This window comes from Nerophis lumbriciformis, linkage group LG08, assembly GCF_033978685.3.
Source record: "Nerophis lumbriciformis linkage group LG08, RoL_Nlum_v2.1, whole genome shotgun sequence".
Lineage (NCBI taxonomy): Eukaryota > Metazoa > Chordata > Actinopteri > Syngnathiformes > Syngnathidae > Nerophis > Nerophis lumbriciformis.
Genome location: NC_084555.2, coordinates 1607501 through 1624905, shown reverse-complemented (window position 1 = coordinate 1624905; position 17405 = coordinate 1607501). Strand labels below are relative to the sequence as shown.

The 17405-nt window shown below is 40.3% G+C and overlaps 1 protein-coding gene across 3 annotated transcripts in view; it reads right to left on the bottom strand.

The window, feature by feature from the left end:
- Positions 1-17405, bottom strand: part of LOC133611396 (single-stranded DNA-binding protein 3) — a 126504-nt gene that overhangs the window by 12229 nt on the left and 96870 nt on the right. For 2 of the 3 annotated variants that reach the window (XM_061968131.2, XM_061968130.2), the window contains exons 5-12: positions 16887-16976; positions 6807-6890; positions 5848-5907; positions 5708-5774; positions 3990-4054; positions 3845-3906; positions 3720-3765; positions 31-66 (exon numbers count right to left, since the gene is read on the bottom strand). In XM_061968131.2, the coding sequence (XP_061824115.1) occupies positions 31-66; positions 3720-3765; positions 3845-3906; positions 3990-4054; positions 5708-5774; positions 5848-5907; positions 6807-6890; positions 16887-16976 (510 nt within the window). The remainder of the gene's footprint in view (positions 1-30; positions 67-3719; positions 3766-3844; positions 3907-3989; positions 4055-5707; positions 5775-5847; positions 5908-6806; positions 6891-16886; positions 16977-17405) is intronic. The other variant, XM_061968132.2, reaches the window with a different exon arrangement.

Sequence of the window (17405 nt, the reverse complement as noted above, 5' to 3'; positions counted from 1 at the left end):
TCTTGGTTTTAAGGTCTTTAACTGTCTTACCACGTAGTTTCCTGGAGATGAGGAGGAGTACGCTATCTGCAGAGGCAAACATCATTAGTCAATACATTCAAGATTCTAACAACAAAACGCAAAAACATGCTAATGTGTGACAGTGTGATGATGTCATAATACGGCACTCAATCAAATATAAGACGGTCATCCTTCTAGAAAAAAAGAGAGGAAGAAGGGTCATCTTATATTCGGTGCCTAGAGATTTAGTCACACAAACCAGCAAGTTGTGCTAAGCTTCTCTCTTCACAAAAGACTGGCACATGCGTACATATAGGAAATGGGATTTATGGTTCTTTGAAGGGAGTCGGATTTTGAGGAACAGTTCCTTTCAAAGAGCCGTTTAAAAGACTGCTTGTTATTATACAGTATTTTTTACATGCTATCGCCCAGCGCTAAGTCATATTACTCTAAAGCAGTGGTGTCCAAACTTTTGGACTTGATGGTCACATTGGCATCGGCTACAGAAGCTAGCTTTTGGGATGTGGAATGTCACCTCGAGGTAGAGAAGTTCCGGCTGGATCTAGTCGGTCTCACTTCGACGCAGAGCAAGGGCTGTGGAACCAGTCCTCTCGATACGGGCTGGACTTTCTTCCACTCTGGCGTTGCCAGCAGTGAGAGGCGATGGCTGGGGGTGGCAATACTTGTCCGAGAGCTTGGTCCGCATTGCCGGCAGTAAGTCGGACCCGTTTCCAGAGAGGGTTGGAATTCGCCAGGGCTGCCCTTTGTCACCCATTTTGTTTGCAAATTTTTTGGAAATAATTTCTCGGCGCAGTCAGGGCGTTGAGGGTAGGGATGTCCCGATCCAGGTTTTTGCACTTCCGATCCGATACCGATACTAACCGATACCGATACTGACCTATCCGAGCATGTATTAATGTTTAAAGATATTTAGCCTACTTAGTTGTCAGAATCATGTTGGAAAGGGTTTTAGTACTCTTGATAACAACTAGCCAGCTGAATTAGGGGAGTTTGAATAATACACAATGGTTGGTAACAAGAAACTGACCTGTTTATTTAAGGATAAACACAAAATAGACAAAATTATACATGACAAACAGACATGGCATCATTGAACTAGGGCTGGGCGATATGGCCTTTTTTTAATATTGCCATATTTTAAGGCCATTTTGCGATACACTATATATATCTCGATATTTTGCCTTAGCCTTGAATGAACACTTGATGCATATAATCACAGCAGTATGATGATTCTATGTGTCTACATTAAAACATTCTTCTTCATACTGCATTAATATATGCTACTTTTAAACTTTCATGCAGAGAGGGAAATGACAACTAAAAAAAAAAAATCACTATTTTTTTCATACGGTGTTGATGTGGAAATGTTTGCCTCGGCATTTTGATGGTGTGGGCGTGTGGCACCGAATGGAGATAAGCGTCTCGACAGACGTTACAATATTTGAACAATGATGACGAAAACTGTTTTCTCTGTCGTGTCCGTGTGTCGAAAATTGTTATGCGCTTATTTTTTTATTTGATTTTGTGCGTGGCATAGATTTGCCGTGCGCAGAGGACGTCTGAGCAGGCGCGCACCTTAGCTGCTGCGCTAGCATCACAGCTAACGTTAGCCATGCTGCTACCTCGCTCTCTGCTGGGAGAGGGCGTATACGTATGTGACGTATGACGTGACGGTATGTGACGTGTGTAAGAAGGTGCGCTCGCTGTCTGTAAGAGGGAGACACAGGAAAGAGTGAGAAGAGCCTGTCGTGTAATGCCAGCAGCTAAAAGCAACTGCGTGAGAATCCACAGACCTGTGGATGTGTTGAAGGTGTGCTGGAAAATGCGGAACGGAAAATAGGGAGCAGCAGAAAAGTGGAATGTATTATTTAAATCGGTGCATTGGAAAACACGGACCGGAGTTTTTAAAAAACTGGATCTGGATCGGCATTTTCCCATGCCTTGCCGATACGCATTTTTTTTGCAAATATCGGCGGCCGATCCGATCCAAATATCGGATCGGGACATCCCTAGTTGAGGGGACCCGGTTTGGTGGCTGCAGGATTAGGTCTCTGCTTTTTCCAGATTATGTGGTCCTGCTGGGTTCATCTGACCAGGATCTTCAGCTCTCACTGGATCGGTTTGCAGCTGAGTGTGAAGCGACTGGGATGAAAATCAGCACTTTCAAGTCCGAGAACTTGTGACGACCTCACAGGCCAGACTGCAGAAACCCGCGGGCCGTAGTTTGGACACCACTGCTCTAAAGTAACGGTACTCTTACTTGGAGTACAATTTTTGGGCTACTTTACCCACGTATGGTGTTTACATGCCTTTTAAAAAGCTGATTTCAAGCCAATTCATGCAATAATAATTAGTGTGTGTGTGTGTGTGTGTGTGTGTGTGTGTGTGTGTGTGTGTGTGTGTGTGTGTGTGTGTATCAAATCAAATCAACTTTATTTATAGAGCACATTTAAAATTTACCACAGGGGTAGCCAAAGTGCTGTACAATGAGCAGGTTAAAAGATAAAACGAGTACCGAGCAAACACAACACAACACAAACAGAACACGATAAAAAATAAATAAATAAATAGAATTAATAAAAACATAAAAACATAAAAACAGGATCACAGCAGGTGTATTATGGGGCGCCATTGCAGGATGGATATCACTCAGTGTTAAAAGCCATGGAATAAAAGTATGTTTTTAAGAGAGATTTAAAAACAGGAAGAGAGGAGGCTTGTCTAACACTCAGGGGTAGGTCGTTCCAGAGCTTGGGAGCAGCAACGGCGAAAGCTCTGTCACCTCTAAGCTTCAGCCTTGTGTCAGGGACCGTCAACAGCAGCTGATCGGCTGATCTTAAGGATCGGGTGGGGCAGTAAGGCTGAAGGAGGTCGGAGAGATAGGTTGGCGCGAGGTTGTTTAGACATTTAAAAACAAATAAAAGGAGTTTAAAATGTATTCGGTAACGCACAGGGAGCCAGTGAAGGGACGCTAAAATAGGGGTGATGTGCTCACGTCTGCGGGTCTGTGTTAGCAGACGAGCAGCAGAGTTCTGCACGAGCTGCAGGCGGGCGAGGGAGGCCTGGCTAATGCCAACATACAGGGCATTACAATAATCAAGACGAGTCAAGATAAAAGCGTAGATTAATTTCTCAAGATCATGTCTTGATAGAAGCGGTTTCACTTTCGCTATTTGGCGTAATTGATAAAAGCTTTTTTGAACGACGCTGCTGATTTGTTTTTCGAATTTAAAATCTGAATCAAACTTTACCCCCAGGTTTGTGACAGAGTCGCTGAGATACGGGGTCAGAGTGCCGAGGTCAACGTTGGGGGAGGGAGAGCGACTTGGACCGAACAACATAACTTCTGTTTTATCTTCATTTAGGCTCAGGAAGTTAGCTGAAAGCCAGACTTTGATGTCGTGCAGGCAGTCAATAAGACATTGAACCGTGTTATTTTGTGCCATGGGAAAATAAATCTGGCAATCATCGGCATAAAAATGAAATGCAATACTGTACTTCCTAAAAATAGAACCAAGGGGGAGAAGGTAAAGCGCAAATAAAATTGGGGCAAGGATTGAGCCCTGGGGGACCCCATGTGGTAAATGAGCTGTGGACGACATAAAACTGTCTACTTTTACACAAAAACTCCTGTCGTCCTATATTCGGGTGACTATGGAAATGTTCAGACTTTGCTTGTGTAAAACATGAAGACTCACCGAGTTAGCGTTAGGACCCGGCCATGGCCCTCTTCCACCTGGACCCCTGAGGAGAAACAATGGAAGAAATATAAGACGATAGACACAATCACAACAAGAGAGGTATAACAAGTGTTTAAACGCACATGTTCATCCCTGGCATGGGGCCGCCCATGGAGTTGGGGGGAGGCCTCATACCCCCGTAATTCTGCAAGACGGAAAATGCCAAATTGAAGAGGATATTCGGTGAGGATTGTTTGTCAAGTTTGTGCTTAATTGTCAGAGCAGTACCTGTGGGCCCATGGCCATTCCTCGAGGAGGGTTCATTCTCATTGGACCGCCCATGTTTGGATGTCCTGAAGCAAACAGATACACAATTAGTTCCATGGATGTCTCCTCAGGTTAAATTGAGTTAATATGCTACTGTACTGCGAGCCGTTCTACAAAACCCAAAACCAGTGAAGTTGGCACATTGTGTAAATGGTAAATAAAAACAGAACACAATAATTTGCAAATCCTTTTCAACCTATATTCAATTGAATAGACCGCAAAGACAAGATACTCAACGTTTGAACTGGAAAACTTCGTTATTTTTTGCAAATATTAGCTCATTTGGAATTTGATGCATGCAACATGTTTAAAAAAAGCTGGCACAAGTGGCAAAAAAGACTGAGAAAGTTGAAGAATACTCATCAAACACTTATTTGGAAGATCCCACAGGCTAATTGGGAACAGGTGGGTGCCATGATTGGGTATAAAAGCAGCTTCCATGAAATGCTCAGTCATTCACAAACAAGGATGGGGCGAGGGTCACCACTTCGTGAACAAATGCGTGACAAAATTGTCCAACAGTTTAAGAACAACAGTTCCTCATGAACTATTGCAAGGAATTTAGGGATTTCACCATTTACGGTCTGAAATATCATCAAAAGGTTCAGAGAATCTGGAGAAATCACTGCAAGGCCAAAAACCAACATTGAATCAGTGTGTAAAGGATATCACCACATGGGATGAGGAACACTTCAGAAAACCACTGTCAGTGGTTCGTCGCTACATCTGTAAGTGCAAGTTAAAACTCTACTATGCAAAGCGAAAGCCATTTATCAACAACACCCAGAAGCGCAACCGGCTTCGGAGGGCCCGAGCTCATCTAAGATGGACTGATGCAAAGTGGAAAAGTGTTCTGTAGTCTAACGAGTCCACATTTCAAATTGTTTTTGGAAACATTGGATGTCGTGTCCTCTGGAACAAAAAAAGGAAAAGAACCATCCGGATTATTAAAGGCGCCAAGTTGAAAAGCCAGCATCTGTGATGGTATGGGGGTGCATTAGTGCCCAAAGCATGGGTAACTTACACATCTGTGAAGGAACCATTAATGCTGAAAGGTACATACAGGTTTTGAAGCAACATATGTTGCCATCCAAGCAACGTTGCTTATTTCAGCAAGACAATGCCAAGCCACGTGTTACAACAGCGTGGCTTCATAGTAAAAGAGTGCGGGTACTAGACTGGCCTGCCTGTAGTCCAGACCTGTCTCCCATTGAAAATGTGTGGCGCAATATGAAGCCTAAAATACCACAACGGAGACCCCCGGACTGTTGAACAACTTAAGCTGTACATCAAGCAAGAATGGGAAAGAATTCCACCTGAAAAGCTTCAAAAATTGGTCTCCTCAGTTCCCAAACGTTTACTGAGTGTCGTTAAAAGGAAATGCCATGTAACACAGTGGTAAAAATGCCCCTGTGCCAACTTTTTTGCAATGTGTTGCTGCCATTCAATTCTAAGTTAATGATAATTTGCAAAAAAAAATTAAGTTTCTCAGTTCGAACATTAAATATCTTGTCTTTGCGGTCTATTCAATTGAAAATAATTTGAAAAGGATTTGCAAATCATTGTGTTCTGTTTTTATTTACGAATTACACAACGTGCCAACTTCACTGGTTTTGTGTTTTGTAGATTGACAGAGTGGGACGTGCTCACACTACTGAATACCAGACTAAGCGTTGTACCTTGTGGCCGTGTCGGGTCCAAACTGTTTGGCAGGAGAGGCTGAGATCCAGGGATTCCACCTGGAGGCTGAACATCCAACAGTGCGTTAGGAAAATACACATTACAAGAGAAACTGTAGGTGGGCGGGGCATGTGTGTACCTGATTTGGCATTCGGAGAGCGGGGCGCGGTCCACCTGGGTACCGTGGTGACATGAAAGGCTGCAAAAGGGGAAAGAAAGACCATTTAAAGTTGGTATTTTGGCCCAAGTAGCACCGAGCACACACAGATGAGGATGTGGGTGGATGAGGATGACAAACTCATCATGCCTTGAAACCAGGAGGAACGCACCGCAAGCGTCTCTTTGTAACGAGGCGCAGCATGACAGCGTGTAAAGACAGCACTCAAGACATCGCCCCGCTCTCGCTGCGGTGTAAACCGACGCGGGCCTGTGGTCTCGCTGGCGCGGTTAGGACGCACCTCGGGCCAACGATACACTGCTCAAAACCTGCCAGGGAAGCCATGTTCGACTCGGAAAACCACAAGGAGGAGGAGGAGGAGGAGAGCTGGTATATAGTGCTCGCTGCACCAAACGTGTCAGAACTCTTTAGGAAAGCTCAACCAACTGGTTCTTAACTCGTTAGCAACCTCGCTAACCCAGACTGTGTTCCGTTTATAGTTGAGGTAAGGATGTGAGCGTTTGTGTGGAGGTCCATGGCTGCCCCTTGTTTTATTCATAAGATGCTAGAAAAAGCAGCCAGAGGGGAGGTGTGTGTATAAGTGTGCGAGCATGTGTGTGTGTGTGTGTGTGTGTGTGCGCTAAGAGCGGTGGAGCAGATAAGTGTGCAACCCCCACAAGCCGCTCCGGGGGAGGGGCAAGGAGTGAATAATTCATCCCATACAGGGACACCCGATTCTGGGCCGTGAAGAGGAGGCATGGCCTGCTGCCTCTGGATGCTTCCAGAGCAAAGCGTCTACTAGCCGGATTCAAACGCGCGGGCCTGGAGGGGTAAACGAGGAAGAAGGAATGGGAGAAAGTTGGGGAAGGGGAGAGTCGGGGTCGAGGTGGGGAGGGCTTTGGAGGCAATGAAAGCTGGGTGAGAAAGTGTTTGCATCTTACCTGGCCATGCGGTCCCATCATGGGGTTGCTTGGGTTGTGTGGGGGGGGCTGTGCGTGAGGGGACTGCTGAGAGCCGGGTGGTCCCTTTAAGGAAAGAAGAGTGACATCAGAGAGAGGGGAGGGGCCCATGTCGGGCTGGGGTTGAGGGGTTCGGCAGGTTACACCTGGAGGATCTGCCCGCTCAAAAAATATGAAGAGGACGGCGAGCGGGGAGCAATTTGTTGGCAACGGGACAGGGGATGGATTGGGGGGGGGGGGTCTTCGAATTCAGGAGAAAATGAGCTAAATGTGCTCTTTATCGTTATCCTTAGAAAAAAAGGCCCTTAAAAATATGTTGAATTGTTGTTTAAACGGTGTGGTTAGGTGGTTAGCTTGGAACCATGTGCAATTCCACTGTTAGTCACAAGGGGGCAGTATTGCCAAAGGCTGGCTGCAAAAGGATGGGCTGCAACGGAACATGCACGGAAAGTAGTTGATACTTTTGTTGTCACTCTAACCAGAGGTGAGTGATACCAGGCTTCATACATGTGTCACTCTTTAATTGTCCTTCCGATCGTTCAGGAAAAGTAAACTTGCCTTTATGACCTCCATGTTTCATTAAATATGTTCAGTAAAGCCACTGTAAGCTTAAAAGGGCTCGTTTTGCGACACCAGACAATACAATATAAAGCAATAGAATAATCATAGCTCATTCACACTACATGGGCAAAAGTATAATAACGTCAGGTGACTACACCCACAGGAAGTAAACAGAAAGTAGTTGTGGGTCTGCACTCTTCGTAGAAAGGAGAGGGGCTGGTTCAGTTAGGGTTAAAGGTCAGGGCTTAGGTAGTGTTCTTCCCCATCAAACTTATCCAACCATGTCTTAATGGACGCTGCCTTTTGTTGGAGTGATACAGGCGAGGGGGCCTTCCCCTAACTGCCCCCTACCCAGTACCCTCAAATGGAAAATTATCAAAACATGCACCCTTACTGTGTTGTCCACAAACCAAATGATGGCACTGATATTAAATCGCATCAGTCAGACTGACTTGAATTTTTTTCACACAGCTCAACGTGCTCAACAAAACACACCGCTGTAACTTGTTGGTCGAAACGCCGCCACTTCTGTGCACGGGTGAACTCTGGATTTTTATATAAAATATTTGTAAAAATATAACGGCATTTACTATTTTATTCAAATTTTTAAATAACATAAAATAAAATACTAAAAATAATAAATAAATGGGTTATACTTGTATAGCGCTTTTCTACCTTCAAGGTACTCAAAGCAATACTTTGACAGTATTACCACATTCACCCATTCACACACTGATGGCGGGAGCTGCCATGCAAGGCGCTAACCAGCAGCCATCAGGAGCAAGGGGTGAAGTGTCTTGCCCAAGGACACAACGGACGTGACTAGGATGGTAGAAGGTGGGGATTGAACCCCAGTAACCAGCAACACTCCGATTGCTGACACGGCCACTCTACCAACTTCGCCACGCTGTCCCCATAATCACTACTAATTTGAACAATAACTAACCTACTATCTCAATTATCATTCTTATTTTTTCTCTTCGCTGCTTTCTGTATCTGCAAAAGCACTATAAAAAAACTATGTACTATTACTATTTACTCATTTAAATATTAAAATGTTTTAATATTTTTTCTAAATATCATCCTATTATGTAATTTTTTGTTATATTTTAAGTAACATAAAAAATATATGTAACTACTTATTATTTAACAGCAATTAACACTGCTTCTCCCACTATCTCAGCTGTTATTCTTAAGTTTTCTCCTCACTGCTTCTTGTATCTCCAAAAGTACTATGAAAACCAATGGATTACTACCATTTAGTGTTTAAAAAAAAGTTGTATGAATTTAAAAATATATATATTTTTAAATATTATTTTGTACATTTTAAGTAATTTAAAATAATAAAAAACATAAATATTACTACTTAATATTTAACAGCAAGCAACATTACTGTCACAGTTATTGTTATTTTTCTTCTCACTTCTTCCTGTATCTGCAAAAGCACTATTAAAAAAAGTTATTACTATTTATTGATATAAAAAAAGTTGTAGGAAAATGTTTTAATAATTTTAAAAATATCATCATATTTGCCAATTATTTTGTATATTTTAAGTAATTCAAAAAAAATAAAACATTACGATTTAGTATTTAACAGCAATTAACACTAACTACCCAACTATTACAGTTATTGATATTCTTAATTTTTCTCCTCACTGCTTCCTGTATCTGCAAAAGTACTATAAAAACCAACAGAGTATTACTATTTATTGATAAAAATAAAAGTTATGAGATTCGTTTTTTAATATTGTTTAAAAATATCATCCTATTTGTCAATTATTTTATATATTTTATTAATACAAAATAGAAGTAATAGTAAAAAAATATTACTACTTAAAGGGGAACTGCACTTTTTGGGGGGAATTTTGCATATTGTTCACAATTATTAGGAAAGACAAGAACGCACTTGTAATTTTTAGGATTTTAAAGATGATTAAGAAAACGCTTGCAAGATGCGGCTAATGGGAGTCACCATTATAGCCTTCAAAGTGGTCTAAAACAACTTAAAAACTCTCCATCAACCTGTTGTGTATACAATGCAAGTATATACAGGTAAAAGCCAGTAAATTAGAATATTTTGAAAAACTTGATTTATTTCAGTAATTGCATTCAAAAGGTGTAACTTGTACATTATATTTATTCATTGCACACAGACTGATGCATTCAAATGTTTATTTCATTTAATTTTGATGATTTGAGTGGACCGACACCAGCAGATGACATGGCACCCCAAACCATCACTGATGGTGGAAACTTTACACTAGACTTCAGGCAACGTGGATCCTGTGCCTCTCCTGTCTTCCTCCAGACTCTGGGACCTCAATTTCCAAAGGAAATGCAAAATTTGCATGGTTGGGTGATGGTTTGGGGTGCCATGTCATCTGCTGGTGTCGGTCCACTCTGTTTCCTGAGATCCAGGGTCAACGCAGCCGTCTACCAGCAAGTTTTAGAGCACTTCATGCTTCCTGCTGCTGACCTGCTCTATGGAGATGGAGATTTCAAGTTCCAACAGGACTTGGCGCCTGCACACAGCGCAAAATCTACCCGTGCCTGGTTTACGGACCATGGTATTTCTGTTCTAAATTGGCCCGCCAACTCCCCTGACCTTAGCCCCATAGAAAATCTGTGGGGTATTGTGAAAAGGAAGATGCAGAATGCCAGACCCAAAAACGCAGAAGAGTTGAAGGCCACTATCAGAGCAACCTGGGCTCTCATAACACCTGAGCAGTGCCAGAAACTCATCGACTCCATGCCACGCCGCATTAACGCAGTAATTGAGGCAAAAGGAGCTCCAACCAAGTATTGAGTATTGTACATGCTCATATTTTTCATTTTCATACTTTTCAGTTGGCCAACATTTCTAAAAATCCTTTTTTGTATTAGCCTTAAGTAATATTCTAATTTTGTGACACACAGAATTTTGGATTTTCATTTGTTGCCACTTCAAATCATCAAAATTAAATGAAATAAACATTTGAATGCATCAGTCTGTGTGCAATGAATAAATATAATGTACAAGTTACACCTTTTGAATGCAATTACTGAAATAAATCAAGTTTTTCAAAATATTCTAATTTACTGGCTTTTACCTGTATGTATATAATGTACTAACAGACATGTTCATAACAATATGTAATACGTACAATATTTCCTCAGCGCATTTATTTCCGTTTCCATAGCAGAGCATTTCCGACTTTTTTTTAAAAGTTACTTTAGGGCAGGGCGATTGAACTGGCGGCCCGGGCCCTAAAACTGGCCTGGGAGAGACGCCATACCGGCCCCCTGAGTTCAGGTCAAAACTTGGGAGACAAACATTATTGCAGTAAATTCCTTTTGTATTGAGGAACTTGGTGAATATTGTTTTGGGATCATGTAAATACAAATAAAAACACACCATACTGACTTGAAGATGTGAACACGTGGGCACTTTGCACTGTTGCATCATGGAAGGTTAGGGCTCCTGAAGTGCCAACCAAGCGTGTTTGTAGCAAACAACCACAGCTCCCTGTCACAGTAGGTCCCTTCACCACTATATGCACAAACACATACCCTCACTCCCCCACCAACGCTATTAATAGCACACTCGCTCCTTCCACCACTGCCTATGCCTATTCACTCTCATTAGGCCTGCTAGCCAGCCTTGCTTACAGCATGAAAACAATGCTAGGTGACCACAGTCCAGGTGCAGGTGATCTTTCTCATCATTCCACCCTTCAAGCTCTCTTCAACGCCACCCGCCTTCTCTCTCCTACGCTCCTCCGCCACCTTATCGTGCCGCAGCCAAATGCCAACGCTGTCCATCACACCGTGCACAAGGAGTGTATTTGTACCGGTGTGCAACTCGAAGTCCTGGGTTATGTTATTGTTGGTGTGTGCGTGGCATTCCGCCACACAATATCTCCACAGACTAAAAAAAACAACAAAAAAAAACTCTCCCGTCACGGAGCCCCGAGGACAGGGCGGCAGAGATGGGGGAGTGGAGAGAATGACAACATTAGGATGAATCACCAATGTGCTCAACAGCTGACCACAGATGAAAGAATGAATGAATGAATGATGGGGTCTTCATAAATACCAAGAATGGAAGCAGAGGGAGAAGGTGGGGGAATAACTGTAATAATTAAAAGTGTTGCCTGATATAATTGAATTACTTAATTATAAAAGTCCATTTTGAGCATTACCGAACGATACTAATAGGTTTAAAATAACAAGGATGTGGATCTTATAATATGTTGTACAAAAGACATTTCATCATTTTCGGAAGTTCATCTTGTACTTGACATTGTTTATAGGGTTAGGCGCTATAAGTGTTCAACTTCAGCCTAAACCCTTTCGGTCTGCAACATTTTCATTTTCAATCTATGAATGTACAACTGTTTGTTTATTTTGTTGACCATTGACCGAAGAATAAACTTTACTCCCTTTACTCTTACAAAAACTCACAATTTGATTCTGATTCAACACAATTCTCGCAATGTATTACCGGTAGTTGGTATAAAAATTACAATAACACCTGTTCAAAAGTGGTTACAGGTTATAAAAGCTCCTCTTGGCTGCTGACGTATAAGCCCAGCAAGTAAGCACAGAGATGGCCGAAAAAAAGTATTTTTTAAGATTTTTTTTTTGTTATTGAAAAAAAAGAAGACACTTTTTAGGGTCGTATCTGTGTGTGCATATATATATATATATATATATATATATATATATATATATATATATATATATATATATATATACATTTTCTACCGCTTGTCCCTTATATATGTATATATGTGTGTGTATATACAGTACAGGCCAAAAGTTTGGACACACCTTCTCATTCAATGCGTTTTCTTTACTTTCTTGACTATTTACATTGTCATTGAAGGCATCAAAACTATGAATGAACACAAGTGGAGTTATGTACTTAACAAAAAAGGTGAAATAACTGAAAACATGCTTTATATTCTAGTTTCTTCAAAATAGCCACCCTTTGCTCTGATTACTTTTTCGCACTCTCTTGGCATTCTCCTGATGAGCTTCAAGAGGTAGTCACCTGAAATGGTTTTCAAGCTCATCGAGAGAATGCCAAGAGTGTGCAAAGCAGTAATCAGAACAAAGGGTGGCTATTTTGAAGAAACTAGACTATACAATTTCTTTGCAGTTATTTCACCTTTTTTTGTTAAGTACATAACTCCACATGTGTTCATTCATAGTTTTGATGCCTTCAGTGACAATCTACAATGTAAATAGTCATGAAAATAGAGAAAACACCTTGAATGATGAGAAGGTGTGTCCAAACTGTTGGCCTGTACTGTGTGTATGTATATATATATATATATATACATATATATATGTATATATATATATATATATGTATATATATATATATATACATATATATATATATATAAATAATATTTCAATCGTCTCTTTAAAATAATAAAAGGATTTAGAACCTGAATAAATACGAATTGCGATTCCGATATTAATTTTCTTTTTTCAGCACACCTAGTTAAAAATACATTTAAAAAATGTTTCCAAAATAAATTAAAGGTCATAATGTTATGAGAAGTTACAAGGCTATGAGAATAAAGCAAAAACTTACGAGAATTTTTTTTTGTCAATTTAAGGGAACAGAAAACTATTGCGAAAGGAAAAAAGCGGAATGTTAATAGGAGTCTTAAAATTACGTGAATAATATTGTAATTAGGATGCAAAGATTACAGGTGTTCATGATAAACTGCGGTAAAATTATTGACGGTTAGTATTACCGTTTCCATTAATAGTTATCATAAAACCGTGATTGATTTCAACAATTTGATAAACATCCAGTCATATTTCCCGGAGAAGATGCTAGCACGCTGATCGTTAGCCAGAAGCTAGTGCGCCGATCGTTAGCCAGCAGGTAGTGCCCTATTTGCTAAGTGACAACTTGGTGACAACAGCTGCACTTTTTTTATTTATTTAGAATTTTTCCTATTGTTCACAATCATGATGAAAGAGACATGACGACGGATGGATTTTTTTTTTAATGCATTCTAAATATTAAATAAACGTGATCAAAAGTCCACTTACAATGGAGCCTATGGGAGCCGCTTTATTCTGCCTATAAAGCCCTTAAAGAAATCCAAACATCTCCATTAGGGCTTTATATACATTATGTAAGTGTATATGTAATATAATAACAGGTACATTTATAATAACATTTAATATTTACGTATTTTGATAATTTTAAGCGTACGCGCGCATTAATTTAAAAAACGCATCATGTTTGCTTTTTTCAACATCACTAATTACTGCTCAGTGCAGACTTTGAGAACCAACAAACATAAAATATCACTTACTGCACAAGGTCTGCTGTCATTAGGATGCAGACTGCTATAATATTCATGTATTCCCGTTTAGATGAAGAATTAATCATAAACCTCGCAAAGAAAAGGAAGGTGGAGCCAAGCATCTTTTTGTGTCGTTCTCATAATTACCGAGTCTGTCTAATTTGAATGTCAAAGTGTACCAATCTGTCGGAATATGTCCTCAGCCTTCTTCCATCCAGGTGAGAGGCATGATTTATGATCTACAATAAACTTACAGGGAAGAGGGAAGCGAGGAAACAGCTGACCACTCAATGAATAGTTTGTCTGTGTTAGCGCTTATAATAACTATATCACTAATACTTGGTTCATATTCAAGTCACAAAATGTACAAAACCCAAAACCAGTGAAATTGGCACATTGTGTAAATGGTAAATAAAAACAGAATACAATGATTTGCAAATCCTGTTCAACCTATATTCAATTGAATAGACTGCAAAGACAAGATATTTAACATTGGAACTGCTAAACTTTGTTATTTTTTGCAAATATTAGCTCATTTGGAATTTGATGGCTGCAACATGTTTTAAAAAAAACTGGCACAAGTGGCAAAAAAGACTGAGAAAGTTGAGGAATGCTCATCCAACACTTATTTGGAACATCCCACAAGTGAACAGGCTAATTGGGAACAGGTGGGTGCCATGATTGGGTGTAAAAGCAGCTTCCATGAAATGCTCAGTCATTCACAAACAAGGATAGGGCGAGGGTCACCACTTTGTCAACAAATGCCTGACCAAATTGTTTAAGAACAACATTTCTCAACCAGCTATTGCAAGGAATTTAGGGATTTCACAATCTACGGTCCATAATATCATCAAAAGGTTCAGAGAATCTGGAGAAATCACTGCACGTGAGCGGGTAGGCCGAAAACCAACATTGAATGCTCATGACCTTCGATCCCTTAGTGTATAAAGGGAATCACCACAAGGGCTCAGGAACACTTCAGAACACCACTGTCAGTAACTACAGTTGGTCGTTACATCTGTAAGTGCAAGTTAAAACTCTACTATGCAAAGCGAAAGCAATTTATCAACAAAACTCAGAAATGCCGCCGGCTTCGCTGGGCCCGAGCTCATCTAAGCTGGACTGATGCAAAGTGGAAAAGTGTTCTGTGGTCTGACGAGTCCGCATTTCCAATTGTTTTTGGAAACTGTGGACGTCGTGTCCTCCGGACCAAAGAGGAAAAGAACCATTCGGACTGTTGTCGGCGCAACGTTCAAAAGCCAGCATCTATGATGGTATGGGCGTGCATTAGTGCCCAAAGCATGGGTAACTTACACATCTGTGAAGGCACCTTTAATGCTGAAAGGTACATACAGGTTTTGGAGCAACATATGTTGCCATCCAAGCAACGTCTTTTTCCAGGGACGCCCCTGCTTATTTCAGCAAGACAATGCCAAGCCACATTCTGCACGTGTTACAACAGCATGGCTTCATAGTAAAAGAGTGCGGGTACTAGACTGGCCTGCCTGTAGTCCAGACCTGTCTCCCATTGAAAATGTATGGCGCATTATGAAGCCTAAAATACCACAACGGAGACCCCCGGACTGTTGAACAACTTAAGCTGTACATCAAGCAAGAATGGGAAAGAATTCCACTTGAAAAGCTTCAAAAATTGGTCTCCTCAGTTCCCAAACATTTACTGAGTGTTGTTAAAAGGAAAGGCCATGTAACACAGTGGTAAAAATGCCTCTGTGCCAACTTTTTTGCAATGTGTTGCTGCCATTGAATTTTAAGTTAATGATTATTTGCAAATTCGAACATTAAATGTCTTGTCTTTGCAGTCTATTCAATTGAATATAAGTTGAAATCGGATTTGCAAATTATTGCATTCTGTTTTTATTTACAATTTACACAACGTGCCAACTTCACTGGTTTTTGGTTTTGTAAATGAAGTATTGTTGGCACATTTTGGATGTTTTTTTTTGTTGGATTTTAATGGTGGAATAGAGGATCTCCCATTGGCTCAGCTGTAAGTGAACTTTTATTTATAAGTTAAAACGCATTAAAGTACCAGTAGAGTGGAAAAGCAAGTTGCCTCTATATTGAAGCTATTATCATATATACAGTATATCTGATGTATGACACCGAACGACTTACAAAGTTTGGGAGAAAATAGATATGATCAAAATAGTATCAATCTCACTGAGATTGCCGAACAATTTTGAAAGATAATGAGCTTGCCAGTCATGTGATCGCGTGACGTAGAGGAAGAACCTGAAGTTCTTTCCCCACCAAAAACAATGCGAATCATGCAGACTTTGTGGTCCAGAACCTTATATTTTTTTTATCCTGAATATAAGGAGAATGAGCTACAAGTTTTAGAAACTCTGCTGAACAGATCCAGCTTTAGCAAAACACTAAGCATCATGTATCGGCATTGCTAATATTCAATGTGGCATTTTGTGATGTAGAGACAGTATTTTCACAAACTTGTGAATACAATAGGATTAGGGTTTCATGGATAAAATGAAACACAATTAAGCATACAAAGTCAACTTGATTTTCCACTCTACTGGAAATTTTTTTTTAAATCCATCCATTGTCATGTCTGTCATAATGATTGTGAACAATAGGCAAAATTAAAAAAAAAAAAAGTGCAGTTCCCCTTTAAGTATGTTATTGTTTGTGAAACCACTATTATTTTAGGAATGTCTTGTTATAATAATAAAGTTATTTTACTGTTAATGTAGTATCACAATTATACAAAAAACAAAATAACTAAGAATTAATAACTTTTTTTTTAATTTTATTTTTTTTTAAATAATGGTAACTATATTTAGAGAAAAAAGTTATTTAAATGTTTAAAAAAGTCATAATGGTGTAAGAAAAACAAATGTTTTCAAGAATGGAAATATTTTAATAAGTGACTGTCGGGACATATTAAAGCAAAAAACAGTCAAAGAAAATTATATTGGAGTATTTTATGTTTTTCTAAATTTTTAGACATTTTCCTCATTACATTTTGACATTATTCATCTTTTCTTAAGGAGGCCCTAATAGTCTTTTGTATGAATTAATTGTTAAGCATTTATAGGAGAGATACATTAGTGGAATGAGTAGATCTTAAAATAGAGGACGTGGCGAAGGGATGGGAGGAACGATAGATTTGGGAGGCGGCTGTTGGTAGAAGAAAGGGGGGTCATACCTGGAAGAAGCCTGGAGGCATGGGACCGCCCGGCATGGCATCGTTGGGGGGCATGTTGCCCATCACCGGGCTGGGCGCTGCCGCTGCGCTCTGGAACACAAAGCGAAAGTCATTCAGCTCAACGATGCACAAGATGCAAATATCCTGAGGGGGGCAGTGTCGACACCTAACGGGACAGCACCCTCCCTGCCCCCGCCGACCCCTCAACATATTAAGTTTAATGGTTAATTCGGCAAAGTGTCTTCTATTACGGCCTTTAAACTGTTACCTGAAGATGGCAGAATATAAGGGCTTCATCTTTTTCTTTCTGCTGACCAAAACTAAATTAGGACAAAGTGTTCAAGGAGAAATCACTGGACTTTTTTCAAAATCTATTTCTATGACATAACAAGAGTTGATGCATGGCTTTGAAAGAAGCTGCATCACTTTGGTGATACTTACCGGCAGTAACACGCCACAGCACAAGAAAATATAGTAAAGCGATACAATGCCTCATCATCAAGTACATACTAACAACAA